At 36.0% G+C, this 16043-nt stretch overlaps 2 protein-coding genes across 2 annotated transcripts; both read left to right on the top strand.

Annotated features, from left to right (window-relative positions):
• The first annotated feature begins 3217 nt into the window (after window positions 1–3217).
• On the top strand, window positions 3218–5620 carry LOC123213280 (aspartyl protease family protein 2). The gene is made up of 2 exons (XM_044632677.1): window positions 3218–4673; window positions 5247–5620. Exon 1 carries the CDS (start codon window positions 3336–3338, stop codon window positions 4662–4664), a length of 1329 nt encoding a protein of 442 aa, XP_044488612.1. The 5' UTR covers window positions 3218–3335; the 3' UTR covers window positions 4665–4673; window positions 5247–5620.
• A 5948-nt stretch (window positions 5621–11568) lies between these two features.
• Window positions 11569–14577, top strand: LOC123213304 (transcription factor bHLH30). The gene is made up of 2 exons (XM_044632705.1): window positions 11569–12667; window positions 13396–14577. Exons 1-2 carry the CDS (start codon window positions 12101–12103, stop codon window positions 13855–13857), a joined length of 1029 nt encoding a protein of 342 aa, XP_044488640.1. The 5' UTR covers window positions 11569–12100; the 3' UTR covers window positions 13858–14577.
• Window positions 14578–16043: the final 1466 nt, after the last annotated feature.

Raw genomic sequence — 16043 nt, 5'->3', positions numbered from 1 at the left:
CTGCCTCTTTACATAGATCAGTTATTAAGTACAGAGTTTGTTTCGATCTTGCTCTTATTCTGGTACTCTCCCTATAGAAATAAGTTAACATTCTTGCTTCCCCATACACTAAGTCATAATGATATTTATTTCCCTAAACCGGCGCATGTAATGGCTGCAGAGGCCAAGCTTGCCATAAAATGAGGCAAATAGTAGTGGCATTGGGCATTTGAGATGATTAAGATGATAATATATATATTAAAAATTCTATAAAACAAAAATAAATACTCTCCGCCTCTTTAGTCGGGGTGTTTTTGCATTACTAAAAATGGATAAATTGGAATGTTGGAAAATTATGTTATTCTGTCTTCAGTTGCTTCTTAGCATGAATTCAAATAACTATATATCTGCCTAATCATAAAACATTTTTAGATGCGTGGGGAAAAGACTGCATGCACGAACCTTACAGCTAAACCCCTTGATAAACTTGTATGAAGCTATACCCGAGAATCTATGAAAGTCTTTGTTAAAGGTTCTCTCTTTTTCTAGTTGAGCTTTTTTGGTATCTTTGTACTGTCAGTTTTCAGTGTTCTGATTTTTCGAACATTGAGTTGGTCTAGCTATTCTACTCAAATTAAAGCAATAGAAAAAGACAAATGAAATATTGGAAAACTTTGAGCAAGCTAGTATACCTTGATACTAATTGAGATATATATATATATATATATATATATATATATATATATATATATATATATATATATGTCACTAAAAGCATAGAGTAATTAAACCATCTGGGTCCCTTAATCTTCTTTGCGTATCCATCGAGTTTTAATAAATTAACAAAGGCTGCTTTCAACACTTCATAACATCAATTTCTAATAACTACAATTCTTTTGAAAAATTAGTGGAATGTGTAATATCCCAATTAATAGTTAGTCATAACTTGAACCTTGAGGTTTTCTAGGTTGAATCAGTGAACAACTTATTGTAGAGTCAAACTGCCATTTTCTTCACTGTTCCTGATGTCCCATAAAATTCTTTCCCAAAACCTAAACATTGATGAACAAGCATAAAATGAGAATTATGTATATGTTTCTGTTACAGGAATCTACTCCCTCTAGATCGATGTTCAACCATTAAGGTCTTTTGTAAATCTTTCCTCATCTGATCTGGCTTCTACTTAACTTAATCTTTTTCTTTTATTCGTTCCAGGGCATTGTGGAGAATGATATTAATGAATAAGACTAGATTTAAGGTGGATAATACCTGCATTAGTAATGCATTCATTAATTATGTCTGCTAAGTCTACCAAAAATTTCCCTCCACTTATAATTAATTTTAGGCTATGGATCATGACACATGTAATTTAATTTGATTGTTCGCATAGAAGTAAAACTTCTCTTGGAAGAAAAAGAAATTATTATATCCTCGAATGTCATCTACATATGATAAAAAAAATTTACAAAATCTCAAACTTTTAGCTACGTTCGTAAATGGGACATTACCGTACTGTAAATTAAATGCACTTGCATGAAAACACTTACGCCTTTAGCTTAATTTAGTTTTAACTTTTGTGTTAATTTATTACGTTAAGTTGCTTTAGTTAGTCGACTGAATTTAATGTTTGCTTGCAAGAAGAAAAAAGAAAAAGAAAATAAGAAATGGCCTGTTGGAAAGAAGGTTGAAAAGAAATTTAGAGTTGCAGCAAGTAGCCCTAGTTCTTCTCAGTTGCTCTGCAAAGACGTGCAGCTTTCTTTTCTTTTCATAATAAGTTTGATTTCCTTTTGGGATTTTGTACATAATGATAATTGTAAGCATGAAAATAGGGCAACAGGTTGTACTACAATTAGAACTTGTATAAAACACGATCAAAAACTACAACTGGAAAAAAAAGTACAGCAACGCATTAAAATAACTTCAGAAATTGCTTACGCATTTAAACACAATCTTCATTATTCACAGCCACCTTTCATACACTACAATCAGCCCGTGAACTTACCACATTCAATTTGGTTATTAGATTTGAAGTTTGTTTTACAGTCCAATTCAGGTGGAGTTTCTTGATACTGGAAAAAACATATTAAATTCTTACATAAATACTATTATAGTTGAGTAGGTGGTCTTGCATATAACATTATCCGAATCCACAGTGCAATTTCTTTCCCAACTTAGTATGCTTGTCTTTAAACTTTCATTATAGGAAGACATGCATTAATTTCACCTTGTCTTTCCAATTTCCAGTCACATGCTTCTTCCGTGTGCCCCATACTTCCTCTTGCAATTAATTATTATAGATTTAACATATATTTTATCAAATTTGTAAATGTTTCAGCTAGATTTAAACATTGAGCCCCATGCTCGAATAGGAAAAGAATAAATAAGGTTGCCTTATCAATGTATAAAACTGCCCTCTCAACATCAGGATAATTAATTGCTTCAAATTTTTGTTACGTGATTGGTTGAATCAGGAACAAGGAATGCGATATCTGGAAAGCAAAGCATGAAAGTGATAGTAAAACAATAATAACAGAGATTTTTAAAATATAATCCTAACTGGGTTTGTATACACATCTCACCTCGTATAAGAATATTAAGATAAAAATGACTAAATCACTAGTAAGATCTTTAAAATATCTAGATACATTAGATTATAAAGTTTAAAAACAAAACTTGGATGAACTAGGTACGCAAAATGAACAAGCTTAAAGCTCTTTAAGCAGTGTAAATGAGACTGCATGGGTGGATGAAATCCAACTTGATCAAACTAGAAGCCGGGTTGGTGGGTCGTTTATGGATGGATAGGTAGCTCATAAATCCCCACGGGCCCCCAGTTGAGTTTCACCCAAAAAAACTCATTCAGGGTTAACACGCTCTTCGAGACATGTTTTATTTCATTAAAAAAGGAACATTATTAGGTTAGGCGTCTTAAAGTTTGGCTGTTTAAATTATAAATAGAGAAGGAAGAAGCCTCTTTAATGAAGCTTGGGGTTCTATCTCATAGTACTATTTTGGTCAATAAACATTATCCTGTCAGCATTTAAATTAGGCGTCTGATTTGATGTTATATTGTTAAACAGAGATGTGATTTTGTATTGAATTCTAGCTACAACATTTGCAGATGTAGGTAGATGGTGCACGTGACCCTGAATCATTGGATTCTCAATTAGACATTCGTCTTTAATATTAATATTGATCAACTGTTCTGTAATTGTATAATGTGCAAAATAAAATCCCCAAGGAGTCACAGATATCAGATGTGTAATTGTACGGGCATTATTATCATTTGAATCTCAAAAACAACACTCCTCTCCTCTCTTCTCTCTCCAGCTGTCCTCTTCCCCACAACCACAGCTATGCTCTCACTCTCGCTCTCTTCTCTCTCTGTTCTACTCCCCATTCTATTATACGCCGCCGTCGCCACCGCTTCAGTTCAATTCCTTAAGCTCCCGTTGCTCCACAGTTCTCAACATCACATTCAAACCTCCCTTTCCCATTACCGCCACCATCGCCACCGCCAAAACCTCAAATCTCCTGTCATTTCCGGGGCCTTCGCTGGTTCCGGTCAGTACTTCGTTTCACTTCATATTGGCTCACCTCCTCAAGCTCTGCTCCTCGTAGCCGACACCGGCAGTGACCTCATTTGGGTCAAGTGCTCCGCCTGTCGCAACTGCTCTCTCCACTCTCCCCGATCTACCTTTTTCCCTCGTCACTCTTCTTCATTCTATCCTCACCACTGTTTTCAACGCACCTGTCGCAATCTCGCCCCTCCGCCTCAACCCAACCCCTGTAACCGTACCAAACTTCACAGCCCCTGCCGTTATGAGTACCCATACGCTGATGGCTCACTTACATCTGGATTCTTCTCTCAAGAGATAATAACTTTTAATACTACTACTTCTCAGCAACTTCAACTCAAACATTTCAATTTCGGATGCGGCTTTCACAACTCCGGTCCCAGTGTCACCGGTGAGAGCTTCAATGGAGCTAATGGTGTAATGGGCCTCGGTCGGGGCCCCATTTCGTTTTCTTCTCAACTTGGTCGACGTTTCGGTAACAAGTTCTCTTACTGTCTAATGGACTACACTCTCTCTCCAACTCCAACGAGTTTTCTAGTGATCGGCAGTGAACAGAACGACGTCGTTGGTGTGAATTCTAAAATCAACTTCACTGCGTTGCTTGTTAACCCTTTATCTCCTACATTCTACTACATTGGCATCAAGAGCGTATATTTAAACGATGTGAAGTTACCGATCCACCCTTCCGTTTGGTCAATCGATGAGTTAGGCAACGGAGGCACGATCATTGACTCGGGTACTACTTTGACGTTGTTGGCGGCTCCAGCATACCGTGAAATATTGGCTGCATTTAAACGGCAAGTGAAGTTACCGAGTCCAGCTGAGCCGATTCAAGGGTTTGATCTATGCGTGAATATTTCTGGCACATCGAGACCGAGTTATCCTAAACTGAGTTTCGAATTGGTTGGCGGCTCGGTGTTGAGGCCTCCGCAAGGGAATTATTTCATTGAAACGAGTGAGCTGGTGGAGTGTTTGGCGATGCAACCCATTAACCAGGAGTCTGGGCCTTCGGTGATTGGGAATCTGATGCAGCAAGGATTTTTGTTTGAGTTTGATAGGGACAGATCGAGGCTCGGATTTTCCCATCATGGTTGCGCCATACGCTGAGTTCATGAGGTATGACTCAGTCAGTCAAACAAATCTTGTTGGTTTTTATTTAATTTTTTTAAATACATAATATAATTATTTAATGCCTAATATTAAAAAGTAATGAATTTTGGGCATTTGTTTGAATTTGGTGTATGTGATTCATGTGGGCAACGAGACAAGTCTTCGGGGTCTTGTGATTGATGGTTTGTGGAAAAATAAAAGAGAGAGAGAGAGAATGGTTTTTTATTTCGTTGTCTCTCTATACCCTGTGCGTGATTTTCATGTGACTTAGCCAAAAGAAATTTAAAAAAAGATGGAAACGAGTAATTTATGAATATTGTACCCTCGTTAATGTCCAATTAGACCTGTTTCAGTAAATGAGTGTTGGAATTTTGTCTCTTTGTATTTGAGGTAAAAAACAGACTAACTCGAACACAATATATGAATGAGTTGACATGACACCACTCAGTTTAGAAAGGTGTGTTGTGGTTCGGCCAAAATCTTCAATTACAACAAACCCCCTCCCCCTTCCCTTAAAAAATTGTTTTACTATCCTAGCCCATCCCAACTCGAGTTAGACCCGTTTGGCTTACTTTTCAGCTCCATCAAACCAACAACGCAATGCACCCAGTCAAACAATAGCAAGACCATGGTCTTTTGATGCGACAAGTGGGAGAGCTCTACTTGGATATCAATACCAACAGATTCGACTTGGAAAGGCAAGTTTATGGCCCATGTGTGGGTGGTGGTGGAGTCCTCAAAGCAATGGAAGCGAGGGAAGCAGTTGAGAATGATAACGCGTGAGGAAGTTGTGGTGGGGTAAAGATTGCAATGGGAAAGGGCAGGACAAGGATGGTTATCTTCATCCTCATTCATGTAGGATGGGACACCTCTTCGCCATCGTCTTGTTCCCACTATAAGAATTATGGTATATTTTTCTCCCTTTTTTCACCTATTCATATCCCTTCCGTGTAAATACTATCAAAGTAATAATATTATGACAAATAATTAAAAAGTGTAATGAATAATTTCATAAATTCTCATTCAAATTACTTCTCGAAAATAAATTTCTTTTGGTTATTCATCTAGACTTAGTGAGACTTTCGTCCTCGGTACATCCAAGTAGCGAATTACGGATAACAATTTCAAGTTGTCCTGGCGGACAGCGGAGCCGTCAAATGTCAGATCACTTAATAATTGTTGGTGGATAAGATTCCTTCCCATGTTCAGCAACTTCTCACACAGGTTCCTTTTCAGCCCACCCCAGCACATGTCTGACTCAAAACTCTATTGACTAATTTTTGTAATTCAGGATGTTGCTCTCCAAAATAAGACCACCACTTGCCTGCTATATAAAATGCAAGGGAACCAATATAATTAAAGATACAAGAATTGAAGAATATCTCATATCAACTTTTAATTTAGTCGTCTCCTTTGCTTTGATCAAAATTTCAATCAAATGAAGATACATTGTATTGGCTCGTGTCAATTTTTGTGGGTGTGGGAGGTAGCATTGATTAAGATCCAAATTCTTTCACTAGGCGCAGTTAACAGATTAGGCGGTGCAGGGATAAGCTACGGTATCTAAAGCCAAAACGGAGCAGCGGAAGCTGTGGCTTCTTTCTGACATGGATGGGATGGATGGATAACAGAGAGTAATTACGTTTCAGGAGAAATTGAAGACCAATCAATTCAGGAACAAAAGCAATGAATAAATAGGCGATATGACAGATAGAGCCAGCTGTCGAGACGGCTGCAAAACCTGCGAGTCACTATTTCCGCTCACATGATTCCCTCAAGTTGTTCTGCCTCCTCTTACAGTGGGCTTGTTTCCTTTCTTTGTGTAGAGATATGGGGCCTTTCCCCATGTTTGCTCATCAAAAATGGTCGACACTTCCTTATGTAATTGGATGGCAATTGGTATTCATTTTCGTAGATAATAATTTGCTTGTCTTGTCAGATGGCAACTCAGTTTTTTAGCACCAAATTTCTGCGGTAATACACGTAACTCCAGTCCATTTTGTTTGTTGTCATCCAAGCTCTGATGCTTACAAACCGTAGGCCCTTTTCATCTGGTTGACAAGTAAACAACTCAGCTAGTTGTTTTCTTGTCAGCCCACGAACTGGGGAATTGGGCATCTGTGTGCGTTGTGGCTTCAAATTTTGTAGGCCCTTCGGTCCGTTAAGATCAGTAATACTGTATATTATCCATATCCTCAACCTTGACCATGTGCGTGTGTGAATGTGAAGACACAGCAAAGTTTAATCGGAGAATTTGGATTTTTAATTTCTAGATTATGTTTAGAACTATTTCATTCAAAAGAGATAACATAATTACTCAGGAGACAAGTTCAATATGCAGCAAAATTTTGGTACATATTGTTATATATTATTATAAAATCTGAAGACAATCAGGTAAGCTCAAATAAATTACTCAAAGACTTTTTGGGTAATCAATTTATTGTTCTTTTTGTCTGGCATGTCAATTTGATGAGCATTTTATAAAAACAGGTTAGCTTGAGAAATACTCACTGTCATGTTCATGCATGCACAATCATTCTACTGTAGCAGTGTCTTTTTGTTTCCAGATTATTACTGATCATCAGGATCAAAAATCAAAGCTTTGAATTATAACTTTAATTCTCCATGATGAATGCATGTGATCGTCGACTAAATTTACAAAGCGTTCTGTTTAAGCATGCATCACTCCCACTGTCTTCATCACATGCACTTTAAGTATGAATTAATTTTCTTATTTCTACTTGTTGTATCATCCATACGAATGATTATGGAAGAACAAAGCAACACAGCTGCAAAATATTGCAAACCTCATGATAAAAAGGGGTTGAGGAACAATGATAAAATAACCTTCAAACTTGCCTTAGAATTTTGCTGATGAAAGTCAAAATTAAAGGTAGTGGGAGAACTTACTTTCGGCTTAAGAGAAATGATAATTACAGAAGCAGTGAGGCATTAATATTTTGTACTTGCGTGAATGAAAGAGACTTAGGAAGTGGGCTTCTGATTAGATATTGCAGAAACGCACTGTCCCATAATGGGGATACACTTCATTGGAAATTTAAGTCATTATTTTGACTAATGTAGTCATAGGAATTGCCTCCAACCAGACAAAGAATTAACACTTGTTCATCCACGCCATTAGGACAACTAGCTAGCTACATGATTGCCAATTGGACCAAGACTACTTTTACAAAAAGGTTTAAGGGATTTGGAAATTCTAACAATCGATTCAAACTTTTGATCTTCCTTAATTTACTAGGCGATGAGTATTTAAATACATATTATTAAATTTGACTATTTAAATTATAATGAGATATCCCCCAAGTAACCCATAATAAGCTTAAGGAAAAGTTCTGTTTTATCTACAAACTTCAATCAAGTCCAACATAAATGGATTATATTAACTTTTTAATCATAGTTATAAATTTTATATCTATGAATAACACTCTCATCGTTTATTAGTTATATTCCAACTTACTAAAATAAAAATTAAGATCGATAATCACTTGAATGATTGTCAAAATGAATTGATTATATATATCTCACATGTACATGATTCTAAAGTTAGACTATTTACTTGACATACCTTCAATAGAAAATAAATGTAAAGATGATATATATATACACATGAATAAAAGATAGTTATTTTATTTTAGCCAAAATGTTATTTTTTTCACATATAATCCATTAGTTTTAGTAAACTCAGACTATCATGTGGTGCCTTCGTTAATCAAGTATTAATTAAGAATTATTTGTAGCGTGCAATTTGTTGATGATTTTCGCCTTTTGCTTAAAAGGAAATGAATCATGGATTATCTATATATACATGGAAGTATTCAAGTCCCTGCAAAGCGACATAGTGGATGTCATGAGTGACCATCTGTAATTCAATGTTGCAGTTCTGCAAATATGTTTAAAGAAAAGAGAGAGTTGAATTATATCCAGTTAGTGTATAAAGCAGAGAGCGAGCAGCAGACATAAAAGATTTAATAAAATCATCCTTTGCATACCAGCATCCAAATTATATACTTGCGATCGTAAAAGCTAAACTAAAATGAAAGTGATGCAGCCGATGGATGGAGCAAAAGATTTGTTCACTGAAACGACAAGAGAAAAGAGAAACTCATCAGTCTTTGATGGGTATTTGTTGAAGTGACATCTAGGGAAAGGCTTTTAATTTTTAGCCGTCTAGGAATTAATTATTTGAGTGGGCAAATTATGCATTAAATATATTGTCATAGTTAGTTAAGATCATATACTTCTATAGTGGTAGTAGCAATCTGCCCATCTCTTGCGAGAACCACTACTTCGTATAAAGAAATAGGATACCTTGGTGGCATTCATATGATGGACCACATATGAATTTATAAATATTCAAAAGTACAATGTACCTGAGGAAGAAGCTGAGCATTCATTATATTCCTGTTTATTATAAGCAATGATCCGCAAAAGGCACTTGATGTGCCGATTATTAGGCTCCTCTAACTTCATTACTCTTATGTTAAATATTGAATTATTGTATAATCCACTACTTATTTAATAACAAAGCCTTCGTAACAAAGATTTCCCGAATCTTATAGAAAACAGTTGAGGAGACTGGAAAAAACGACCCTTTAAATTCCGGTAATAGGCTAAAGAACGCTATGTTTTTGAAAAGCTGCAAATATCTATTAATAAGAATGTATTGGGTTTGAAATTCTACAATTGTCAGCAACAATGGTGGAGTAATTTTTGTGTGAAACTCCTTTAGCTCAAAACTCATCCAAGGTAAAGAAACGACGTCGGTGACTACACCAGGAACCAGTCTACCTAAAAATTAACAACATTGTAGAATATACAATTAAGATTATAGTTTTATTTTTTGTTGTTGTAATGATTGTAAAATTCAATGATTTCGCTGCAAATGTGAATTATCATCGTACTTTTGTATCCGTCACTCTTAATTTTACATCAATGGGAGAATCTATGACACATTAATATTAGACATATTGTACTGAAATAATATATAACGTATTTTTATTTTGAGAAACATTAATTATGTCAGTTGTTGGATGAAAAACATATAGAGTTACTGACATGCATGATTGATCCAACTACGTAGGATGCATGAAATTCCTCATTAAATATCAAGAAAATGTAGAATTTCCTACTAATATAGTTTATATTTCAATTCTGGTAAATTTTCATAGACTCCTTAAATAATCCTACTCCAAAATTTAGGTTTAACGAGTTTAAGAATCTACCATAAAACAGATCAATTTTTTTATACCATAAGAATCATTAGGGAATGTAAAAAGAATTCTCCCTTTCCTTTGTTCGTTGAATTGAAAAACATCCAACAAAAAGTAGAATTAAGCAATAGCCAATTTCTGTTTTTCGCGGGAGACAACAGTTAAAAGCCATGTTAATCCTTAAACAACAGATATGGGGATGAAGAAGAGGCAGTAATGAAGAAAATTGAATGTGTAGGCGAAGGGGAAGAGGCAAAAGTATAATAAGAAGAAAACGTCATGACAGGGTGGATTTGATGTCATAATGAAAAACAAAAACAAAGAGAAGAGAACAGAAGAGAAGAGAAGAAAAGAGAAAGCTGGAGGCAGTAGTGGTGGTGCAGCTATCATCAAATGTTTGAATGAATAGGCTACTGAAAAAAAAAAAAAAAAAGATAAACAATGGGGACCAACCAACCCATGCGTGTGGCCACAAACCCCTCTAAAATATACTCAACTTTTCTCTGCCCAACACAAACTATTACTATTGTACACACAAACAATATGCCTAGTGCTTCACTCCATAGGGTAAAAACTTCACCCACCTTTCTACCAATGCTCTACATTGGTTAATATTCGAAAATTTTCAATTAAAAAGCTTTAAAACTGAATTGGGTAGGTTGGTTTAATGATTTTTGTTGGCTAAACTACTTAGTAACTGTGTAACTAAGTTATGCCTTGACCCTCCTGGTCAAGACCTTTGAGTTGAGCCATGATGCTTCTTTCTTTCACTCTTTTTCTTTTTACTATAAACGCATCATATGTTAGAAGAAAATAGGACATCTTTTGGCCCAACCAGCAAGCCGATTGCAGCAAACTCTAGAGCTCGTGGCATAGGGTAAAGATAAACAGTGATTAGAAACTCGGAATACCGAGCCATTTGGTAAAAGTAATTAGAAACACTTATAATTTTGTAGTGTTGCAATAGACAAAACCTTACCTGAACCAGCATAAAGTATACTTTGTCTAATTCCCCGCCAATCATCAAGGACTTCATCATAATTTAACAAAAAATGAGACAAATTTTGGATACCTCCAAAATTACACAATGTGGGCACATTTCATAAACACAATATTGGACTTGTTAAGTTTATTAATTAAAATAAACAATGCTTTAACACCTTCCAAAAGTGAAATTGCTGTAAGAAGTAATGTAATGAATTCAAGTAACTGAAAACCAAGAAACTTATGAAGAAGAAAGCTATGGTTAGCAGGAGAGAGAGAGAGAGAGAGAGAGAGAGGAGAGAGATGGAGTATGTTCCAAGACACAATGATTACATGGTCTTGGGGAAGCAGAAAGGGTGGCGTGGAAATAGCCAAGAGTATGGAAGAACGTGGGGGCTTGACCGAGGTAGGAAAATAGAGAGGCTAAAAATTTAAAGAATAGAAAAGGGTTTAGCTAAGCCTTTTATCATGATGATACTATCAGCCTTTTTGGTCTTTGGTCGGTCGACAATCTGTGTGTTGTGTGTTCACTGTGTTTGTTTTTGTGTTTCCCATCCTTCTTCCTTTCTCTCTCTCTCTCCCACTGCATACACACTGTGTAATTATACACTTCTACGGTTCCACCAACCACTTAGCAACATATATTGTTATTCTAAGCAAACGACCACCATATTACTTTGTGTATAAAAAATTAAAAAAGATACTTCAATTCAATTCATCCTGATAGCTACAGGGATATTGTTGGATTGAGAATGCCGTAAGAAGAAAGCAGAGTGTAGCAGTACTTACAGGCTCTATATATTTACAGGCTCTATAACAACAAAGCACCAAGGGAAGTTTAGTTTCAAGCAAAGGATAAAAGAGGATCTTCACCCGCACAAAGGAGTGAAAGAGATTGAGAAATAGATCATTATCATAGAGTCCAAGAGGTCTTTGGGTTTGGCTTTTCTTTCTTTTACCACCACCACCAGTCCACCACAGAAAAGTCAGTGTATCCACACATATTTATTACACATATCAAAGGAAGCTCTGTCTTCTTATGTTCTCTTTTACCATTTTTTTCTGTCTATAGAAAAGTCTATATCAACTTCCATATCCTTTCTTCTTTTATTCATCCTTTTCACTCAAGTAAGTGATCAATATGATAACAACCTCTCCAACCAACTAGCTATACATATTGAATATTCTTGGTGTCTAGTTTTTAATTACAGAAGAGAGATGTGCGGATTTAAGGAAGAAGATCAAGGACAGTGTTCTCAAACTATTCATAACATTCAAGGCTATCAAGAACAGTTTTTTCTTCAGCAACAACTCATGCAACAGCAACAGCAACACAATAATGATATGTATGGAGGAGGTAGAGGAGGATTGATTTTTCCTGAAGTTTCTCCCATCCTGCCATGGTCTCTCACTCAAGTTCACTCTTTCAACCCGGCTAACTACACCACCAACCCGGTTCATGAACATGACCCATTTCTTCTTCCACCTCCACCATCATCATATGGGAGTTTGGTCAACAGAAGAGCTCCCGGCGTTCAGTTTGCATATGACGGTCCATCAAGTGATCATCTCAGGATCATATCAGATACTCTTGGACCAATGGTTCAACCCGGTTCAGCCCCTTTTGGTCTACAAGCTGAATTTGGAAAAATGACCGCCCAAGAAATTATGGATGCTAAGGCCCTCGCTGCTTCAAAAAGCCACAGTGAAGCTGAGAGGAGACGAAGGGAAAGAATCAACAACCATCTTGCTAAGCTACGCAGCTTACTACCCAGCACCACCAAAGTAAGTAAAGATAAAAAAATTTCACTGAAAAAAAACCCACACATTTCACACTTTCAACATGGGGTATATTATATGGGGTAGACTGTTGAGTAACCAATACCTTTTATTTTAGTTCACTTTTTGTTTTGTATTATAATGGGCTTTTCCATTCAAAGATCTCTGTAGATCTTTGGAAGATTCGAATTAGGTTTTTGGTCTGATAAGATGATTAAAACCTACCATTTAGACATCAAAGGCGGTTACATTTCTGATTTTCTACACTTTTCTTTTCACTTTGATCTCTTTCTGCTTTTGAAAAAAAAAAATTGTTTGCTTTTGATTTGTTCTTCTGAGTATTTTGTTAGTTCCACGGAAACAAAAACGTTCCATTGATACGATAAAGAGGAACCAAGAAGCAGTAGAAAAGCTTCCGCAGAAATTTCCTGCCGGTTACCAGTCAAACTAAAATGAGAATGAAAAGAAACGAAGACAGACAATCTGGCATTCTTGTCAGTCTATTCACTCTATACCGTGAACCGTGCACTTCCATTTGTGAAACGTTATCGTTAACAATGGAGTTTGAATCATCAAACGATAAGCTCTTCTTTTCACAAACTAAAACAACTTCAACATACTCAACAGTTTAATGTCCACTCGGTGAAACACACAAAACAACAACTTTACTTTTATTTTCTTTTGTTTTGTCTGTGGTACTTGCATGTACATTAATAGATGTTTGTTTGAGACAGACGGACAAGGCTTCTTTACTAGCTGAAGTAATCCAACATGTTAAAGAGCTAAAACGGCAGACTTCTTTGATAGCTGAAACGAGTCCAGTACCAACGGAAATCGATGAGCTAACAGTGGACGCATCGGACGAGGATGGTAAGTTCGTAATAAAAGCTTCACTTTGCTGTGAAGATAGGTCTGATCTCTTACCTGACCTGATAAAAACCTTGAAAGCTTTACGTTTAAGAACGCTGAAAGCAGAAATTACAACACTCGGGGGGCGTGTAAAGAATGTTTTGTTCATTACTGGTGAAGAAGATTCAATCAGTAGCGGTGAGCAACAGCAACAACAGTATTCTATAAGCTCAATCCAAGAAGCATTAAAAGCAGTGATGGAGAAGACTTCTGGTGAAGAGTCTTCTTCAGCGAATGTTAAGAGACAAAGAACCAATATCAATAACCTTGAACACAGGTCTCTTTGAATTCACTTGTTGATTTCTTTTTTTTCAACTTTTTTAATTTGTGGGTGTGTTTTATTTGAAAATGTTTTTGCTTTGTGTGTTTCCTTCAGTGAACAAATAGGTTATGATGGTGTGTTTTGTGTACTTACATGAATCCCAAATAGGAAAATGCAAAGAGAGATATAGAGAGTAAAAGAGAGAGAGAGGTTTAGTTGATAGTTTGTGAGGATTCCCATTTTGTTTTGGCTCGTTCAGAGAAGAGTAAGCGCACTGCAGAGAGTACTAGAGAACAAACAAAACAAAACACAATGTGGTGGTGCAAATGGGATGGATTCCAGGTTTTCTATGTTAAGTTTTGATATAAAGTTTCTCTTGGCACGAAAAAGATCCTTCACTGTTTTTAACCTTACTATCAAACTCTTTCTCTCTCTTTTTCAGTGTGCGTGTATGTGTCGTCAGTTAATGTGGAATTTATAATGATCATCTTAAGAATGGTGACGATGTTGTTCTCGTCATGTTGTATTTGTCGTCCCCACCATGTCTACCTTCTTCTTATCTGTTCAATGATGTTTCATGCCATTCCACTTCTGGTTGTGAGTTCATAACCAGAAAAAACAAAAAAACCCTCCTATGGCATTTTTACCACTGATGAAGTCCCTGAGAAATGAAAGCAAGTGATAGACTATTGTACATAAAATATATTATTGTATTTCACTTTCTTGTTTCCTCTCTTCATGTCTATATATTTCTGTAGATCTTTTCTATTTTTCTCTGCAATTACTCTAATTTTCTGGTTTATGATATTTCACCCACGTAAATTTGGATGCAGTGGTCGATCGACGCAGCTAGTACGTTTGTTTATAATGTTGAATGACACATCTTAATTTAAAGCCGCTATATATAATTTTAGTACATACAAGAACACAAGATCATAGATATCTTTGGACAAAAATTAAACAATAAATTTAGATGATAAATCTTTGCATGTGTACGAGTTCTGGATGTTTTGTTATTACAGAACATATACAAAATTCATCAGATAAAAAATAAGCTATTTAGCATGTGATAAATTTTTCATTTCAAAAAAGAATGTATATATAAATCAAAGGGTTATTTTTTATTTAAGTTTTAATGCAAAGATAAATATATATTTGCAGAGTTTCAAAATCTTAAATATCTAACCACAGATAAACTGTTATTAAAATTTTGGTCAAACGACTATTTCCCATACAAGGTATGCTGAAATGTCAAGTTTTCACCCTTTATTTTTTATAATACTAAACACCCACCCATGAGCAGTTAAAATTAACGGTGGTAAGGGTAAAATCATCATTTTCTCTATAATATTAAAAATAAACTAAAATATAATCTATTTTTGCCCTCCTAAACTTAAAAAACTAAAATTTTCCCCCAGCCTAAGTTTTAAAAAATGACAGTTTCACCCTAGGGTTTCGTTTTGAAATCTCTGACGACATCTCCGACTCCATTGCCGACGACCTCTCCCTCCCAAAGCACCATCTCCTTTCGGCGATCTCTTTCCTCCCATTTGGAGGTTCGATTGGCGTCGGAGACTCCTTGGAAGACGAAGACGAAGTTGTCATCTTCGTCTGGGAAGACGATCATCTTCCCAGAAGAAGACCTCTAGGAAGACGACTGTCTTCCCAAACGAAAACGACAGCTTCGTCTTCGTCTGGGTTCGTCTTCCCCGACGAAGTTCTTTGTCTCCGACGTCGATCAGACCTCCAAATGAGAGGAAAAAGATCGTCGGAAGGAAAGGATGCTTCGGGAGGGAGAGGTCGTCGGCAATAGCGCCGGAGATATCTCCGGAGATTTCAAAACAAAACCCTAGGGTGAAACTACTATTTTTTAAAACTTATGTTGGGGGAAAATTTTAGTTTTAAAAGTTTAGGGGGGCAAAAAGAGATAAAATTTTAAGGGGTTAAGATTCCGTTAATTTTAACTACTCATGGGTAGGTGTTTGATATTATGAAAGATAAAGAGTGAAAACTTGACATTTCAGCATTCCTTGGGTGGGAAATAGTTGTTTGGCCTAAAATTTTTTGTTAAAACTAAGAATAAAATCGTCATTTTATCAATCATATTAAAATATATATAATTTTATCTTATTTTTCTTTTCGATTTCACCCTCTAACCTAAACTTTGAAAATTAACTTTTTCTTCTTTAAATTCATAGGGTTTTCTCTCCT

Source organism: Mangifera indica, chromosome 4 (assembly GCF_011075055.1).
Source record: "Mangifera indica cultivar Alphonso chromosome 4, CATAS_Mindica_2.1, whole genome shotgun sequence".
In the NCBI taxonomy this organism is placed as follows: Eukaryota; Viridiplantae; Streptophyta; class Magnoliopsida; order Sapindales; family Anacardiaceae; genus Mangifera; species Mangifera indica.
The sequence above is the reverse complement of the archived record's forward strand: the minus strand, read 5'-3'. Positions and strand labels throughout refer to the sequence as shown.

Coding starts and splice junctions, on each gene's coding strand:
- LOC123213280 (XM_044632677.1), top strand. CDS start 3,336: ATGCTCTCACTCTCGCTCTCTTCTCTCTCTGTTCTACTCCCCATTCTA.
- LOC123213304 (XM_044632705.1), top strand. CDS start 12,101: ATGTGCGGATTTAAGGAAGAAGATCAAGGACAGTGTTCTCAAACTATT. Junction 12,668..13,395: donor TACTACCCAGCACCACCAAA/GTAAGTAAAGAT, acceptor TGTTTGAGACAG/ACGGACAAGGCTTCTTTACT.